Source organism: Nicotiana tabacum, chromosome 22 (assembly GCF_000715075.1).
Source record: "Nicotiana tabacum cultivar K326 chromosome 22, ASM71507v2, whole genome shotgun sequence".
NCBI classification, from domain to species: domain Eukaryota; kingdom Viridiplantae; phylum Streptophyta; class Magnoliopsida; order Solanales; family Solanaceae; genus Nicotiana; species Nicotiana tabacum.
In genome coordinates, this window is record NC_134101.1 from 77,594,628 (window position 1) to 77,611,486 (window position 16,859).

The 16,859-nt window shown below is 34.0% G+C and overlaps 2 protein-coding genes and 1 non-coding gene across 6 annotated transcripts; 1 reads left to right on the plus strand and 2 right to left on the minus strand.

Annotated features, from left to right (window-relative positions):
• Positions 1–3,056: 3,056 nt before the first annotated feature.
• LOC107828394 (protein LATERAL ORGAN BOUNDARIES-like) lies at positions 3,057–3,551 on the minus strand. Its single transcript, XM_016655683.2, has one exon. The coding sequence runs from the start codon at positions 3,549–3,551 to the stop codon at positions 3,057–3,059; it is 495 nt and encodes a 164-aa protein (XP_016511169.1).
• A 6,052-nt stretch (positions 3,552–9,603) lies between these two features.
• On the plus strand, positions 9,604–16,444 carry LOC107828390 (AP-1 complex subunit mu-2-like). Of its 4 annotated transcripts, XR_001657719.2 has the most exons (12): positions 9,604–9,738; positions 12,267–12,413; positions 12,493–12,555; positions 12,624–12,800; positions 12,878–12,981; positions 13,884–13,991; positions 14,180–14,276; positions 14,391–14,488; positions 14,847–14,988; positions 15,078–15,200; positions 15,739–15,895; positions 16,092–16,444. XR_001657719.2 is itself a non-coding variant. In XM_016655677.2 (11 exons), exons 1-11 carry the CDS (start codon positions 9,610–9,612, stop codon positions 15,835–15,837), a joined length of 1,287 nt encoding a protein of 428 aa, XP_016511163.1. In that variant the 5' UTR covers positions 9,604–9,609; the 3' UTR covers positions 15,838–16,065. The 4 variants fall into 4 exon arrangements, 2 of the variants coding, with proteins under 2 accessions (XP_016511163.1, XP_016511165.1); XR_001657720.2 differs by lacking the exon at positions 16,092–16,444 and having other exon boundaries at positions 15,097–15,200; positions 15,739–16,065; XM_016655677.2 differs by lacking the exon at positions 16,092–16,444 and having other exon boundaries at positions 15,739–16,065.
• Positions 16,371–16,473, minus strand: LOC142176940 (U6 spliceosomal RNA). Its single transcript, XR_012705735.1, has one exon. It is a non-coding gene; the product is annotated as a U6 spliceosomal RNA (small nuclear RNA).
• Between the last annotated feature and the right edge of the window lie 386 nt (positions 16,474–16,859).

Here is a 16,859-nt window from a genome sequence, read left to right on the forward strand (position 1 = left end):
ACACACCTGGTAGCAAAGGCAAAACTCCCAATCACGGAATCAAGCTCTCCACTCAAAGAAAATGCACCCAAAGTAAAGGGATACATGTAAAAGTACGTAAAACCTTCCTTGGGAAGGGTCACTCACTCCGATAGATCAGGAGCAATGATATCCAACTCATGGCAGCGACAGTCTTTCTTCACAACGGGAATACTGGAAGGACGAATGGAAGAATGGTACCTACGAACAGCCCATGTATGAGGGTTAACAGTAGGTAATTCCTCTTCAAAGTCCTTTGTAGTACTGAGTCTTCTTGGGATGATGGAACCCACCGTTGGAGGAGCAGAGTCCTCGGCTTTGTTCTTGTTCTTTGAAGAACCGGCACGCTTGGAGGAAGAAGTCATTGAATAAGAAGAAGGAAAAGATTTTTGTTTGAAGAGAATTAGATGAAGGATGGAGAACAAAGATGCAAACCAGAAGCTCGAGAAATTATGAAGTGTAAAGGAAAAGAATGATGTGTATAAGTAAAATTTTGGCGTCTAAATTTATGGCCATGATTACCTCGATAATCGGCAAAAAATATGCTGAATCGTGGGATGACTCATATTCGGGGCATTAAATGCGGAGAGACGTGCGTCTAATCAACTGTCAGAAGCCTTCAAAGGGAGTTATAGTAACTCCCGCCAAAAGAGTATTTCTACCAATTTTTCGGTAACATAAAGTTATATCACCGGAAAGCATGGGGACTATCTGTACAGGGTGAAATATAATATGATACATGGTCATCTAAAGGAAAGACACGTGGAACCCAAGACGGGGATGGCCGAAGACCGAATGCAACCATTCTGCTTGTCACCGGAAGGGATAACGTTCATAAATGTGTATTAAATGCTCTGTACCCGATAGCATTTAATAAGGAATATTCTGCAACATTAAGAGCGATAACCCGTTACAGAGAATTTAGCATTTATATTTACCCTTACATCTTCATCAATGACCCTCACAATTGACATTAAAGGAGGGCACGATCCTAGGACCTCCTTCCTTAGACATAACTATAAATAGTGAACCCAGTTATTATTGTAAGGGGAGGAATTTTCTGGCTAAACTTACACTATATTCTATACAAAGCTTAATACAATCTTATTTTTTCGCTTTTTGATCTCATCATTGCTATGCCCGGATACCTTATTCCCGGAACTGTCATCTCTGCTGTTTTCATCTATATTTTAAGGCTAAGTATTGTACATTTCTTCAATTATTGCATTATTTCAGGATCAAATTAGTTCACTTGTCTAGAAACCACGTATAAATTTAACTGTACCATTTTACAGGTAAACATCAATACCATGCATACTGCTATTATTGTCCTCCTTATGAAGATAATGTCTTTAATTCACTTATAATGCACCCGCAATATAATCCCAGCCCTAATATTGTATAAGTATGTGCAATAGGTTTCGTTATGCTAAAAGTAGGATGTTTTGTTCGGGAAAAAGGATATATCGGTGAGTATGATCTTTCCAGAGGTGGAAGAACTGAAAATGATCGACCCTACGGTATAGGGCCTATACGCATAGGCGGAGTCAAGATTTCAAGTTTATGGATTCAGAATTCTAGTCGTTTTAAGTTACTGGGTTCTAAATTAATAATCTATATATATTCAATAAATTTTTTAAGACAAATACAAGGTTCGAACCAAAGCTATTGGGTTCGGCCGAACCCGCTCGGGACACTCTAGCTCCGCCCCTGCCTATTCGGATTTCCAAGTGTCCAGCACTTACCAAGTATGTTGAATGTAGTATACTCTCTCCGCAATAAGTGATTTTTTGAATGATTTCACAGAGATTAAGAAATTCATCTTTTAATATTAATTAATAATGAAATTGACTATGTTAACCTTTACTATCTCTTCACATAAATACTCCTAACACATACTCCAACACTATTTACTCCAAAGATAATGTAGGAAAAAAAATAATTAATTCATTCTTGAAATCTGAAAAAATCAGATATTTTGGACCACAAAAAAAAGTAAAAAAATCACTTATTGTGAACGAGAGGGAGTACTAAAATGTACCTTTGGGAAAATAACATGTACGTATGTAATTACGAGCAAAGAGCTAAGTGGGAAGAACAAGAAAGGTGTCTTTATGTGCGTCAATAATTTTTTATACCGTCAACGCAAATTAAACTTATAATCCGAATAAAATCCTCCCCATATAAATGCTGGGAAATAACCTAAGTAAAAAGATTTCAAGCAAAATTTTGGTGTAGCAGCTAGCTAGACTGCTGGTCCCCATACCCTTTTGGTTCACGGAATGATTTTTTACAGGATTTGTTTTTTAAAAAGAAGTCATTTCCGTACCCATACTCATCAAAGTTTCATTTATTAAACAAAGAAACTGTAATGTTTGATGAGAATCAGCAGCAAGATTTTGCTTGTTTTAGTGCCCTTAGGATCATAGGTGTCTTTCAACTAGAATTCACATACGGAGCTAGCGCCTTAGCAGCTTTGCAGCGTATTAGGTAAAAAGAAGTGGTCCATATATACATATGAACAAATTAAAAGGTGAAACGAAACATAAACTAGTAAATGCATGCATGATCTAATATATATATAGAGAGACGACTTACCTACAGATCACTCATGATGCTGGAGAATCTACTTTTACAATGACATGAAATAATTTATTACTATTATTAATAAACCATAAACAAATCCCATAAATAGGACAGTTCACATGGACATTTTTCTAGACTCTCAATAATAGCACAGAAAATGTAGCAACCATAGACTTGCCATGCCACATTTTAGGTCGTCTCTGAATATGACACATAAGATACTTAGAGGAAGAGTTCATTTTAGGCAGCACATATACTAAAAGTCTAAACTCCCCAAATTTACGCCATAGTTACTCAGTCTAGCTAGGAAACTGCATGTGAGGAGGGCTAGCTAGCAACCATAGCACTAGTATTTAAAAAGCACGCCATTTTTTAAAAAGAGGTCCAAAAAAACTACTAGTAGGAAATTAAAGGAAATGATCCAAGAAACCTGAACCCTCTATAAATTAGGCTCAATTATCTTCTCCTCTTCCATGGCCTCCAGAAGGGCTTTGATCATTCCATGGGGGAGGATAAGGGAAAGGAAAATTATGTGTTTGATGAAAACCTCCCAATTCATACTCCCTTTGGGGTCCAACCAACGGCACTGAAACATCGTTGCAAGAAGCATAGCGAATTAAATCCGCGTTGGCAGCGTCGAGCTCCTTCTGGAGGCGCTCGACTTGCCGTTGGAGGAAAGTGATTGCGCCAACACACCCATAAACGGGATCCCTGACTCTTGCCTCGGCCTCATAGGCCAAAGTGTTGACGGCGTCCTCCCTCTGGTGAGGGAGGAGCTCGTTCAGAAGCTTGGTCACATTGCTGGCCCCGAAGATTTTGTGGACATTGGCAAATTTCTGTGGCTCCTCAGGTGGGAAATAAGGTGCAAAGATGCAACCAGGCAGACATTTTCTCCTTAGGAATTTGCAGGCAGCACATGGGGAATTGTAGCAGCTGGATGAAGCCATATATATATATATATATATTTCCTCTCTAGCTAGCCTAGCTGCACCAAGTTAACATGATCAAGTAAATACCGTCTTTCAATTGTTCTCTATATGCATCTTTAATTAAGCTATATGGAGTATTTAACTATTCTACTCGTTCCTATAAGCTACAATATATATATACTCACAACTTTTCCTTAACTATTTCTAGCCTAATTTCATTTTCTCCAATTTCGGATTTTCTTGAAACTTTTAATTATGTCTTGAATAACCATCAAAGAACCTTAGCACACCTAAGATTAAGAAAGAGAGGAGCAAATAACTTAGCTAAGCCTTCTATCAAGAGGAAATCACATAAAGTCTATTATCATATCTGCATGTGTGGTAGAGAGTTCGATAGTACATGTACAATGTCTAAATGAATTTGTTTATGGTATTCTATATAGTGCTAAGTTAGCTAATTATTTTTCTTATTCTGTTCTCTCCCCTAAACTTGTTCCTTTTTTTCTTTCCTTTTAACGGCTAAAAGGAACTATGCATGGTTTGTTCAATTTAGTTTCAACAATTTGTCTTATCTATTATCATCCAGCTATCGCACAGCCAGTAGAATAATTTAATTTGTTGAGTTCAGTTGGATGTAGTGAGATATCCTTCTGAATATAAATTCTGTTAAATACAAGATCTGATCTGAATATAAACATAATGAAATCTACCGTTTTTGAAATACATTTTCAGAATATAAATAAAAAACCGGGAAACCCTAGATCGACAACTATGACATATAGTTATATAGCAAATATTTGGTGGACTTTATCTTAACACCTTTCCCAAAAGAGTGGCAAGTCGCACAACAGAAAACAATTTAGCTAAAAAAGATAAGAGATCACAAGAAAACGTCATGACTTTACCTGTTTGTTGTGATCTATGTTTTTCTGATGAGAATAATGAAAAGGGAAGTACCTTTTTTTTATTTATAATCTTTGTGAGAGCTCTCTCAGAAAACTGGTTACAAAGTAACAAAGAGAAAGTACTTCACAGGTTCTTTAAATTACCACTAGTGATGAAACCCTCAGAGGTGAAACCCTAATTGGAGAAGGGAGCTTTTGCCCTAATCTGCAAATCCTATAGCAAAAGTTGTGAACAAAACTGAAATGAGGAGGCAAAGAGCATTTAGTGATGGAGAAGGAATGAAGGCAAAAGACAAAAGGGCAACAAATGGGAGGTACTTTATGATAAAAAAGATGACTATGGCCCTCAAAATCGAATAATAATAATATCAAGGAGCTGTGGGGTTGTTTCCCATTTTTCCTTCTACCCTTTTCTTCCTGCTCATGCACTACTCAGTGACAACCAAAAGAAATTCTAAATATGTATTTCACTTTTTATATTTTTTTACTCTGTCAAATGAATCTCAAGTAGTATGTGTCAAACATCTCATTTACCTCCTGGTCATTCCTTGTCTGGTTGGCCATTATATTAAACCAATAATTCAGCAATTCAATCAACATGAATGGTTGTGGCGGAGTGATAGATACTTCTTCTTTTTTATTAAGAGATCTTAGAATTGATTCTTGAGTATGAGGTCGCCCTAATTTATGGAGCTCTTTACCTCCCACTATAGGATTACCGGCACAAATCCAAATTTAATTTACTCAGCCTCCAATACATATATCCTGAATTTAGTCAAGCCCCAATACCGAATAACATATAATAAGAGAGGAAGAGATTGATATACAGATAGTTTCTTAATTCAAAAAAAAAAGTATATATTCTCGTCTAAATTGGAGCATGGAGATGATTGTTTGAAGAGAAAATGCAAATTAACATTGCGTATAAAAGAGAGCTAAGCCTTATCTGAATTTCCCTCCTAATTTGTAGATAATCCTATCCAGTATCCACCTGTTTGTATCAACTTCTTGTCCATTCATATTTGATCACTCTTTTTGTGGAGTTAACATGCTACATTACTGCTCTTGACAAATGTCTAGGAAATAGGTTAAATAGCAATTGAACTTAAGTATTCATTATTCTGACATTTTTCGCGCACCATTTAAGAACTAAAAGGAAATATTCTTTATATATAACATCATGTCGTTGTGCTTAAGAAAATAATCACTAGTATCCAATGCTAACTCATGGTTTCAAATTAGATAAATGCATATACAATTTTTTTTTTTGCGTGTATGTGTTGACCTAAGCGGTATAAGTTTTGATGATTTGACAAAGGAACACATGCATGAACCAGGTCCATGGATACTGTACACAGGTCAACATCGGAAACAAGCAAAAGGCATACATGTACAAGGGATAAGCATAAGCGATTATTTCTGATAATACGTGAACGAAAAGATTGCATATTTCATAGTAAGGAACATGACTCTTAACTTGAAGAGAACTAATCCAAGATAAAGAAAAAGTTAGAGGTTGAAGTTAACTAAAAATCTTCTACCAAGGAAGAGTAAATTAAAGCAATAGATTTATAGTTACTCTTTATTTACTAACTCTATAAATGTCAATGTTGTTCTCTTTTACGGGCAATCACACACATATAGAAATGAAAGCAAGAATTGAGAGCAAATAACAAGGTATTTTGTGAACAATTCCTGTGAGACTTTTGAATTGAGAGCAAATAACAAGGCATTTTGTGAACAATTCCTGTGAGACTTAAAAGTGTGACCTTGAAGCTACACGAACCCGATTGAAGAACCAGTTCCATGAAGAGTTTTATGCATCTATCTTTAATTCTAGTTTAAGTGTAGTAGGAGCTTTTGAGTCGTACATTCAGTTTGCTTTAGAAGCATTTGTATTAGGTACTTGAGTTGTGTTATTCAAGTTAGAATTAACTTGAAATAGTCGCAACACAGCCCGTGGCATTGCTACATGGATTAGGGGTCGTTTGGTAGGGGGTATTAGAAAAGATAATGCAAGCATTAGCTATGTGAATTACTAATACAAGTTTGGTACATTTTTTCAACATGTGTATAACTAATACTTTTATTAGTAATATATCATACTTGGTATTATCCTATGTATAAGCAATACATAGAAAACCATGACATTAGTAATGCAAGGGTTTTTAATACTTGCATAAACATGATTAAAGACCTAATTGCCCCCCCCTCAAATCCCTAAAAACCCATCTCAAATACTTTCCCCCATATTATTAGCAAGAAGACTTCTCTGGAAGCTTTGGCCATGGAGTAATATAGGTGAATGCAGCCAAACTTACCATTTAGATTAATGGATCACTTAAAAGAGCCTCAGCCTTTTGCTCGAGGTGGATGTTACCTCTCAATATTGAAATTTTTGCTCGAGGTGGATGTTACCTCTCAATGTTGAAAGAATTTCTTATTCTGTTATCTATGTAGTTAATTATTATATCTAAAGTTGAAAAGTGTGGAGGGTACTTTTATAAACATCCAAATTTTTAAAAATTTTGCAATGCTTTAATACACCCAACCAAACAATGGATAAAAAAATAATCTCAGCATAACTAATGCCAGCATTACTAATACACTCTATTCAGCACTATTCTTATACCTCCTACCAAACGACCCCTTAGAGTTTAATCCTTAGATTTGCAAGAGTTTTGTACACTTTGTTTTGGCTAAGAGTTTGGTGAAAAGCTTGGAAAAAATCCTACTGGGAAGTAGGTCGAGGTGTTTTTATCTTTTTGAGCTGAGTGTTTTCCACATGAAGATCTTTATGTTCTTTACTTTCTGCTTTATTGATTCCACTACCGTAGTTAAGAAACTCATAGAAGAATCAGGTCCTTCGATAAACCAGTGCACGTGAAAATTCAAATCACCCCTCTGGTGTGGTATTGAAATATAAAGCATCAATATATTTTGCCTTGATCTTGTTTCTAGAAAGGAAATAAACAAATATAATAGGATTTAAAAAGTTGGGAATGAGATGGAATATTTTTTCTTTAAACATCAAATTATGAGCAGGGTCATGTTTATTAATTTGAATTTTCCAGTATTTGGAGTTATTTGATTATTAGTTGCATTAATGCATTTTAGTGTCCATTAATGCACTTATAATCAAATACTGGGAAATTCAAATTAAAGACCACAAAAGGTGATTTTAAAAAAGGTGATGGGTATATGTTATTATAATTTTTGTTATCAATTAAAATTAGTGGGATAAAATAAATCACTAAAAGGTGATTTCTGGTAACATTCTGATGTAAATGAAGAAAAACAAATTATATTCCTGTGCACTTTTAATCAATTACTATGGATTTAAAACTTCACGGATGATGACTAGAATATTCTTTCACACCAAAGTATAGAAAGGTAATGTCAATATTGAACAGTCGATCAAATTTTGTTGTTATTCTATGCATGATTCAACAGTGGATCTGAGTGACGAAATTGGTTCTGGCGAATACAAATAAACATTTCTTTGATTCATTCGGAGGAGCTTTTAGTTTTAGTTGTATTCGGTTTTAATAAAAAACATATAGTACCTAAATGTATTTAGCTCAAAAAGTGAAATAGTTGTCTGGAAACTAATATAATTGGTTTCCAAAAAATTAAAGCCAATTCAAACCCACAAAACTGACCAGCTTGCTCAATCCAGTCATTCATTTTCTTCATTATTCATGTATCCCCCATTCCTGATCTTTCTTGCTTAGTGTAATCTTTTTGGTAATTTTGTGCTATAAGAATAAGAATCAGCGAAACAAAGAAAAAGATCATTTTTTAGAGACTGTCCCAATTGTTTTTTCTTCCTATTTAAGATTTCGATATAATCTGCTCTATGAATCTAAACTTTTTGGATTGGCTTATTTTAAGTGTTTATTGACTATGATAAAAAGTGCTTAAAAATACTTACTTTTGGGCATGAAAAATACAAAAATAAGTCAAAAACCAAAAGTCAAAAGTTGAGTATTACCAATTTATGATTTTTGACTTTTAACTTAAAAACTACTTTTTAAAAGTTAATCCAAAGAGTAAGCTACAAAAGAAGGAACACTTTTTATGAAAAAGTTCCAAACTGTGAGACCTCTAATTTATAAGGTTGGGTGAAATGGTCCCAATTCATTTGCAGCCAAAACAAGGCCCATTTTAGTACTTGCACTTTTAGTCAAATACAAAGTTACTTGAGTCGAGGGTGTATTGTAAATAAGCGTATCTATGATGTTATGAGTTGTCTAAGAGCAATATTTTTGTACGATTACGATATCTTAATTCATAACCAACTTGATGGAGTGTCCTAGCACCTATATTAGTAGGTCATAATCAATGCGCATGGTCAACTCATTCTTTGATGGACTCTTTTAAATTCCAGTATTACTCTTCTTTTCTTGGTAGCTCATTAAAGGTGACCGTCATCTATGAGATTTTTAAGAAAAAAACACAACCTGTCAATGGTGATTCAGAACTGTTTGTTTTGAGAAAACAAAAAGCAATTGTTTTTTTTATCTTTTTGCTGAACAAATGTTTTTTTTAAATAAAAAATAATCAAAAGTTGTTCTTCGAAAACAGTTGTTTCAACGCACAATCTACTAAGTCTTTCACATGTTATTTCAGAAATAAACTAAATTAAAACTCAATCGGTTCTAGATATGCAGGCTTAATTATCCATTTACTAAAAAATAGTATATCTTAAACGATACTCATCTCATATGAAATTATAACATTAATTTATTAAAAAAAATAAGTAAATAACCAATTTTCGTTATCCGCCTTGCCAATTGATAAATATGTGAACTTATATGCATGTTTTTCCCCGTAATATGACATTATAGCCAAAAACAAACAACTACTAAGTAGTAACTAAAACAATTCTTAAATGATTTAGCGAAATATGAACTACTATATATTCTCCAAAATACTTTTTTAAGTTGACAGGCTTTGTCTAAAACACGTGCGTTAGCGCCCGGTTACATCTCAAAGCCTGGTTAGTCGTTAGACATATGAAACAGCATTACGAGATCTCTAAGCTTTCATTCTCAGACATCTAAGAATTAACCCACAGGTAAAAATTGACTCTGCTACAAATCATGATTCTTTTGTGTACAAATATATATAATTACTTATATCTGTAGTAATATTTTAGGTGAAGATCAATGGCGGGTGCCACCTCCGCGCTGTTTCTTCTTGATATGAAAGGCAGATGCCTTATATGTCGTGACTATAGAGGCGATGTTTCTGCTCAACAAGTCGAGAAATTCTTTTCTAAGCTCCTCGAAAAAGAGGTACATCATGTTGTCAATCTTCTCCGTATTGTTTCAATTGTATTGTGCTCATTCAATATTATCAATTTTCTACATTTGGTGTAGTACTTCTGAATTGCTAAGATATGATTGAGATATTAGTATATACTAGCTAGTCTAATTAGCAACTAATTTTCTTTTCTTGGGTGGTTATTCAACTTTGTGTTTATTATCCAAAAGTCACTTTTCAGTCATTTAATTTTGTGTTCATTATCCAAAAGTCACTTTTTTTTTTCTTTTGTTACACAAAAATCATTTTACTATGCTCTAGTTATCACAATAGTCATTTTAAAAAGTCTATTATGCCCTTGAGACATTATAAATCCTCACATTTATGCAACATCTTCTATATTATATGCTATATAATATACATTTACCCAAGTATTTTACTTATAATTAAAATAATTTAATAATATTTTATTTATTATTTTATAATATATTCGTATATTTAATTTTTTCGTAACATTAATTTTCAAGATATATAAGTAGCATTATTAAATTTGTCGGTAATATTACCGTGAACAAATCTCAAGTCCACGTTCTTAATCATGCTTAATGAAACATTTTTAATGAAAATTATAAAATCAAAGCTCACTGATTTATTGCCAAGTCATATCCATTAATCCAATAAATAAAATACTTACATTTAGCACAATAAAACATCATATTAGTACTTTCAAATAAATAATATTAACAGACAAAGCTTTAAAAAATTTAATTAAACACAAATATACTTTGAAACCTTTTCTAAAATTCTTATTAACTATAAAAAAACTATCATTTGTTAAATAAATCTATTTTTATAATTTCAAATAAATATTAAAATATAAATATTTTTATTGTTTTTATATTTAAAATATGTTCATGTTTGAATATGATTAAACAAATTGAGTGCCACGGAATATGTATTATAAAAATAATATAAAGTTATTTTAATTATAAGTAAAATACCGGGGTAAAAATATATTATATAGTATATAGTAGTATATAGAAGGTGTTACATAAATGAGAGGATTTATAATGTCAAGGACATAATAGACTTTTCAAGTAAAAGTATTATAAAATCTGGCCAATGTGACTTTTGTAATAAATAGAGCAAAGTAAAATGATTTTTGTGTAACAAATAAAAGAAAAGTGACTTTTGAGTAATGAACACAAAGTTGAATGATTTTTACGTAACAAAAAAAAAAAATGACTTTTGCGTAATGAATACAAATGACCACCCATAAAAATTACTCTCTAATTAGTTTAATGCTGCGATGACAAGTTTTAGATTAATTAGATTGTCTCAATTGAGATTAAAACTTGACAAGATTGGGTTGCTCTAGTGGTAAGCAGGAGTTCTTGGAGGGAGTGAGCCAGCCTCTCTACCTCAGGAAGGGGTAAGGTCCGGATTGTTATTGTTGTTGTTGAATTGAGATTAAAACTTGGTTTATTTTGGAAATCCATCGAGTGTCAGAAATTTAAAAAACTGGTTCACATTGTGTCGTTATATAACTGACTTCAATGAGTGATTTTACTACATACAGTTTCTTTTTCTTTTCCTCCCTTTGCTTTGGTTTTTCCTTTTGTCTTCTTATTGAATTAGCTTACTCTTCCTTTAAGCATAACATGTTTTGGTTTCTTAGGTACAATAAGTTGATGAAAACTGAGAAGTCTTTTATTTGTTTGTCTTCATCATTAGTTCTTCCCTTTCTACTATTGCTGGAACATGGATTTGGTAAATGAAATGACAAATAATGCGCTCATGTGATTCATATTTTGTGGTCCAATAGCAAGGAACAGTGAGAATTATGTTTCGTGGTTGGTTTTCCTATCTTTTCAGAAAAATGCTACTTGCTTGTCATAATTGGGTTTTCCTTTTCATACAAGCAAATTATAAATTTTTTATATTTGGCTAATCTTTTTGCTTGGAAGAAAAAGTTTTGGACTTCTATAAATTAAGGATGCTTTCTTCTATTTAGTAGCATTCACAATGTAGTCCCTGTGGGGTTTGAGAGTCTATTTAGTTATGTTGCTACTTGTGTGTGCCTCTTTGTGAGGTTGTTCTCTCGATGTTTTGTAAGTGGATTGCTCATCTCCGCATGTATATGTAAGTTAATTGACCGACCCGCATTAAATAATGGTACTGATTTATCGTTGTTCAAGGTTTACTTTAGTAGCTTGTGCATAACACCTTTGATCCTAAAGTGGTTATGATGCACAAGATAAATAATAGACATCAGGGTGAGTAGTGAGACTTTGATTCTAATTGAGATCTCTGAAAGTGTATTTCGCATAGTTTTATGGCTTTATCCGGGAAGGTACAAGCGAAGAAGTTCATTTTCAAATCTCCTTGCACAAAGAAAGGGGGAAATCTTAGGACATGTTTTATTAATGAAGAATTTGTTCCTGCGATATTGACTGCTTCATATTTTTGGTTTACGAATGGATTCCAATTCCATACTAATTGGGGAAGTGAATGGACTGTGAGCTTTCTCAAGGTATTTTGTTCAATCTGCTTACAATAGGGTGACGTAGAATCTGATGGACCAGTATGCTACGAAAATGGCGTGAATTACATGTTTATACAACACAACAACATTTACCTGATGGCAGCATCGAGGCAGAATTCTAATGCTGCTAGCCTCCTTTTGTTTCTACATCGTGTAGTTGATGTAAGTGATCCAACCAATTAGTTTAATGAGTGATTGAATTCGTGAGGGGCTTTCTTACTGTCTGTGTTTTCTTCTGGAGGTCTTTAAGCACTATTTTGAAGAAGTGGAAGAGGAGTCTCTACGAGATAACTTTGTTGTTGTGGTGAGTTTAAGGAACAGCTTTTAAAAATAATTTATGGCAGATAATTACTTATGGATTTCATATGTCAGTATGAATTGCTTGATGAAATGATGGACTTTGGTTACCCTCAATATACGGAAGCTAAGATTCTTAGTGAGTTTATCAAGACGGATGCATACAGAATGGAAGTCACCCAACACCCTCCAATGGCCGTAACAAATGCAGTTTCGTGGCGCAGTGAGGGGGTATTTTATAAGAATAATGAAGTATGACCTTTTTATTTCCTTTAGTCCTTATGCATCTCTTGTTAGCTTAAATATCAAACTTGTTTGTCTTCAATCAGGTATATTTGGATGTGGTCGAACATGTTAATCTCCTTGTCAACAGCAATGGCCAGTTAATACGTTCTGAAGTTAATGGGGCGTTAAAGATGAGAGCTTATTTGAGGTACTTGGTTTATCAACGACACTTTTTTAGTAAATACCTAAGACTTTGTTTCTACATCTGTGATGAGGATAGGAGAGTAGTGCTTGCCACTATGTTCTGTTTCGGTTAAACACAGATGAGAGCTTTCCTATAGTTGATCTTATTTCATCTCTACACTTCCTTGTTGATCACCATAACAGGCTCTTCTCATTGCCTTATACCAAGATTTTATTCAAACACCAACATTTATCCTTCCAGTATAATAAACTATGTTTCTAGAATGAAACAACTGTCATATTTGAATTCCTTTCAGTATGTTGCTTTCATTGTATCAACCAGATCTCAGATCTTGTAAAAGATCTCTCACACTGTTAATCTTTTGATAAATGGTTCCCCATGACATAGTTTTCATTTTAGTCGTATTAATTTTGCGTATATCCTTCAAAAGGCCCAAATAAGTGTATCTTCAACATTTGCAATTTTAATAGTTGAAGGGCTCCAGTGATATCTGATGTTGGTGCTTTAGTCTCACTATCCAGATATGACTGAAACAACTTGATCTACGTCACAATGTTCAGTGAAATGGATTCTTCATCAAAAGATTTACATTTTTTCATTAAGAGAAGGAAATGAAAGGTAAGCAGAATTAAAGAAGTAACCAACTACATGAAACTTCACCTGATAAGCTGTTAGAAAATAGGTGCATAAGCTTCAAGTTTTTCTTCTTATAATCTCTTTACACCGGTAATGTAGTTCATGCTTTTGTATCTATCTTAGCCACAACTTAGGAAGCTTACTGCAAACTATTTTTGTTCCCCATGGTTTTATACAGGAAATTTACTTACTGAAAGCCAAAAAGATATGTATACTCTTACAATGATCTGTTTTTGCTTTGATAAAACATTGTATTTTATCGATTGCAGTGGCATGCCTGAGTGCAAGCTTGGGCTGAATGACAGATTAATATTGGAGGCTCAAGGTCGACCTACCAAAGGCAAATCCATTGATTTGGATGATATCAAATTTCATCAGTAAGCATTTTCTAGTAAAAATTTGAATAATTGGTCTACTAACTGACTGCTTCCTCAATATGCTGTAAAATTCAGCAAATGAGTTGCTCGCACCACCCCCTTGGGCCAAGCTTACTGTACACCAGAAAAGCTTCTTCGCTCTTGACTATTAAACTCCTTCTGTCTAAACCACTTGTGCGTATATTCAGGTGTGTGCGTTTGGCTCGTTTTGAAAATGATCGCACAATATCTTTTATACCTCCTGATGGATCATTTGATCTGATGACATATAGACTCAGTACTCAGGTTTAACTCGTGTTCTCTGTTACTATGTTTTCTTTGTAGCGTGCCTATGATTGTTCTTCTTTTATTAGTTGAGGCATATTGTAAAGTGCATAACTTTACTAGTAATGCATTCAGGTGAAGCCACTGATTTGGGTAGAAGCTCAAGTTGAAAGGCATTCAAGAAGCCGGGTTGAGATGTCTGTCAAAGCCAGAAGCCAGTTTAAGGAGCGTAGGTAGCATTTTTCTCTTTTCTCACATATTTAAAAATTTTAACATATTATTTGTAATCTTCGTGTGCGCTTTTCGCCTGGCTTCTTTGCGTAAAGAACCTAACTCATCAGAAGTCAAGAAAAATGAACCATTTAATTTAACTAGTAGAATACATCTTTTCAAATGTTTCCTCTCTTCATTTATATTCCAGCTATCCATTCTGTTAGACAAGTTCCAAGTTCTATCAAGTTGGTGAACAAATCTGTGCAAATAAAAAACCGTACCGGCCATCTAGAACTACACTTGAAGATATTATTCTTTTATCACTGCAAATTGGTGTTGTGGAAATTTTTGCACTGAACTTTCTACTTCATGTGGCAGCACTGCTACAAATGTGGAAATTGAGTTGCCTGTGCCATCTGATGCGATGAATCCCAATATACGAACATCCATGGGATATGCTAAATATGCTCCTGAGAGAGATGCTGTGGTATGGAAAATAAAGTCATTCCCCGGTAATAAGGTAGGGATTGAGCAACTGATGCATCTCTATTTTATCCATTGATTGTGAGAAGATCTTCTACTGCTTTATCAGTCTTAACTAATGAACAGGATTATATGCTGAGGGCAGAGTTTAGACTTCCAAGTGTAATATCTGAAGATACACCTCCTGACAGAAAAGCTCCAATCCGTGTGAAGTTTGAGATACCATATTTTACTGTCTCAGGAATTCAGGTAATTTTATCTTAACATTCTGGTGCTAAAGCTCCATTTTCCCCCTTGATCTTGTGCCCTGAATTAGAGTTTCATGATTCACCCTAGAGGATTTATTTTCTTTATCCCTGTTTGCGGATCTGACCTCAACTGCCAAATCAGAAAAGCGTCCATATATTTTAAAGACTAGAATAACAAGATTTATATTGTGTTCCAATTGTGTCAGGTCTTAGACAACGCATATCCATGTTAAGGCTGTCTTTAAGCTGCTCAAGAGATTCGCAAAACATTATCTTTATATTCAGTGAGGGCATCATGTAGATAAAGATATTAAACTGTTAACAAGATATTCAACTTAGCAAATGATGGAAAACAATGTTTCAAGAAACCAAACCCTTTGTATCATGATGGTTTTTTAAGACCATTTAGCATATGACTAGATTAGAATTTTTGTTGGTATGTCGGAGGTCCTTTTTAAATCATAATACTAACTTTTAATGTACCATTGCAATTATTATACCAACTACTATATAAATGTAAGAGTTTTGGTTTTGAGCAGGTTCGTTATCTCAAAATTATTGAAAAAAGCGGATATCAAGCTCTTCCATGGGTGAGGTACATAACAATGGCTGGTGAGTACGAACTAAGGCTAATATGAGCAGGACTCATCATTGTGGCGCGCTGCACTGTGCACTGGTGAAATGTAAGCTATTCTGGTAATATTCCATTCCTGGTATTGCTTCATATATTTAGTTTGGATGAAGAAAATATGAACTTCCAAGGAAATCCTCCTTTTTCGTTTTTGGTTGTATCAATATACATTCGTTCAAGCAATTATTTGGGTGGCAAGATATATATATATATATATATCCGTTCCTTTTCTTGATCTGATTCAAAAATGCAAATTTTCAGTGATGCAGCCTCTGCTGTGTGGATCCCCCCTTTCTCCTACTTGGTTCGAGAAATATAGCAATGTGTTCAGTGATGTTTGCTCTTTCATTCTCTTTTACTGTTCTTTTTTGCCAAAATGGTTTAAGATATTGCAAGCAGAGCACACGAAACTTATCCCGAAAATAGAGAAATAAAATAAGATCATAAGGAATTTTTCTGTAATTCGATTGTTAGATGTTGAATCATAAGCTGATCATTTAGCAAAGAGAGGCAGAAAGTTTCAATTCGATAACCTAGAATTGAGACCTACCACATTTCTCCGTTTTGCATGTCATTCCAGCGCATTGCAATGCTAATCTTTTCTGTATCTTTCCAACTTTACCATGTTCCATAATTAGCTAATCATTAGTCCCAAATTAATTGCGTTACGAATTGTTCGTTTTATATCGGCTTCATCATAATTAGCTAGTTTATGTTGTTTGTTAACTACATTATTCTTCTCCTCTATTCGAGTTTGGTACCAACTATCTTTTGCAAGCTTATATAGGTGGAGATCCGCTCTTACCGAACAAGTAAACAATAAAACATAAAGTCGTTACATCCATGAATAAATGGTATAACTCATTAGTGTTTCTTGGTCCCCAAAAAAACTTTAAAAGAACCTCTTATGGTGCACTAATTAAGCTTTCACTTTGTGCAAGATTTAGGAAAGAGCTGGATCATATTGAGTGTATGTACATGACCTTCTAAAATATGGACACATCACACCCAGTGGAAGATTCTAGTAGT

Excerpts from the sequence above, each read along its gene's own strand:
- LOC107828390 (XM_016655677.2), top strand. The coding sequence starts at position 9,610 with ATGGCGGGTGCCACCTCCGCGCTGTTTCTTCTTGATATGAAAGGCAGA. Across the intron at positions 12,414-12,492 it reads TTCTACATCGTGTAGTTGAT|GTCTTTAAGCACTATTTTGA; the intron begins GTAAGTGATCCA and ends TTTCTTCTGGAG. Across the intron at positions 15,201-15,738 it reads TTACTGTCTCAGGAATTCAG|GTTCGTTATCTCAAAATTAT; the intron begins GTAATTTTATCT and ends GGTTTTGAGCAG.
- LOC107828394 (XM_016655683.2), bottom strand. The coding sequence starts at position 3,551 with ATGGCTTCATCCAGCTGCTACAATTCCCCATGTGCTGCCTGCAAATTC.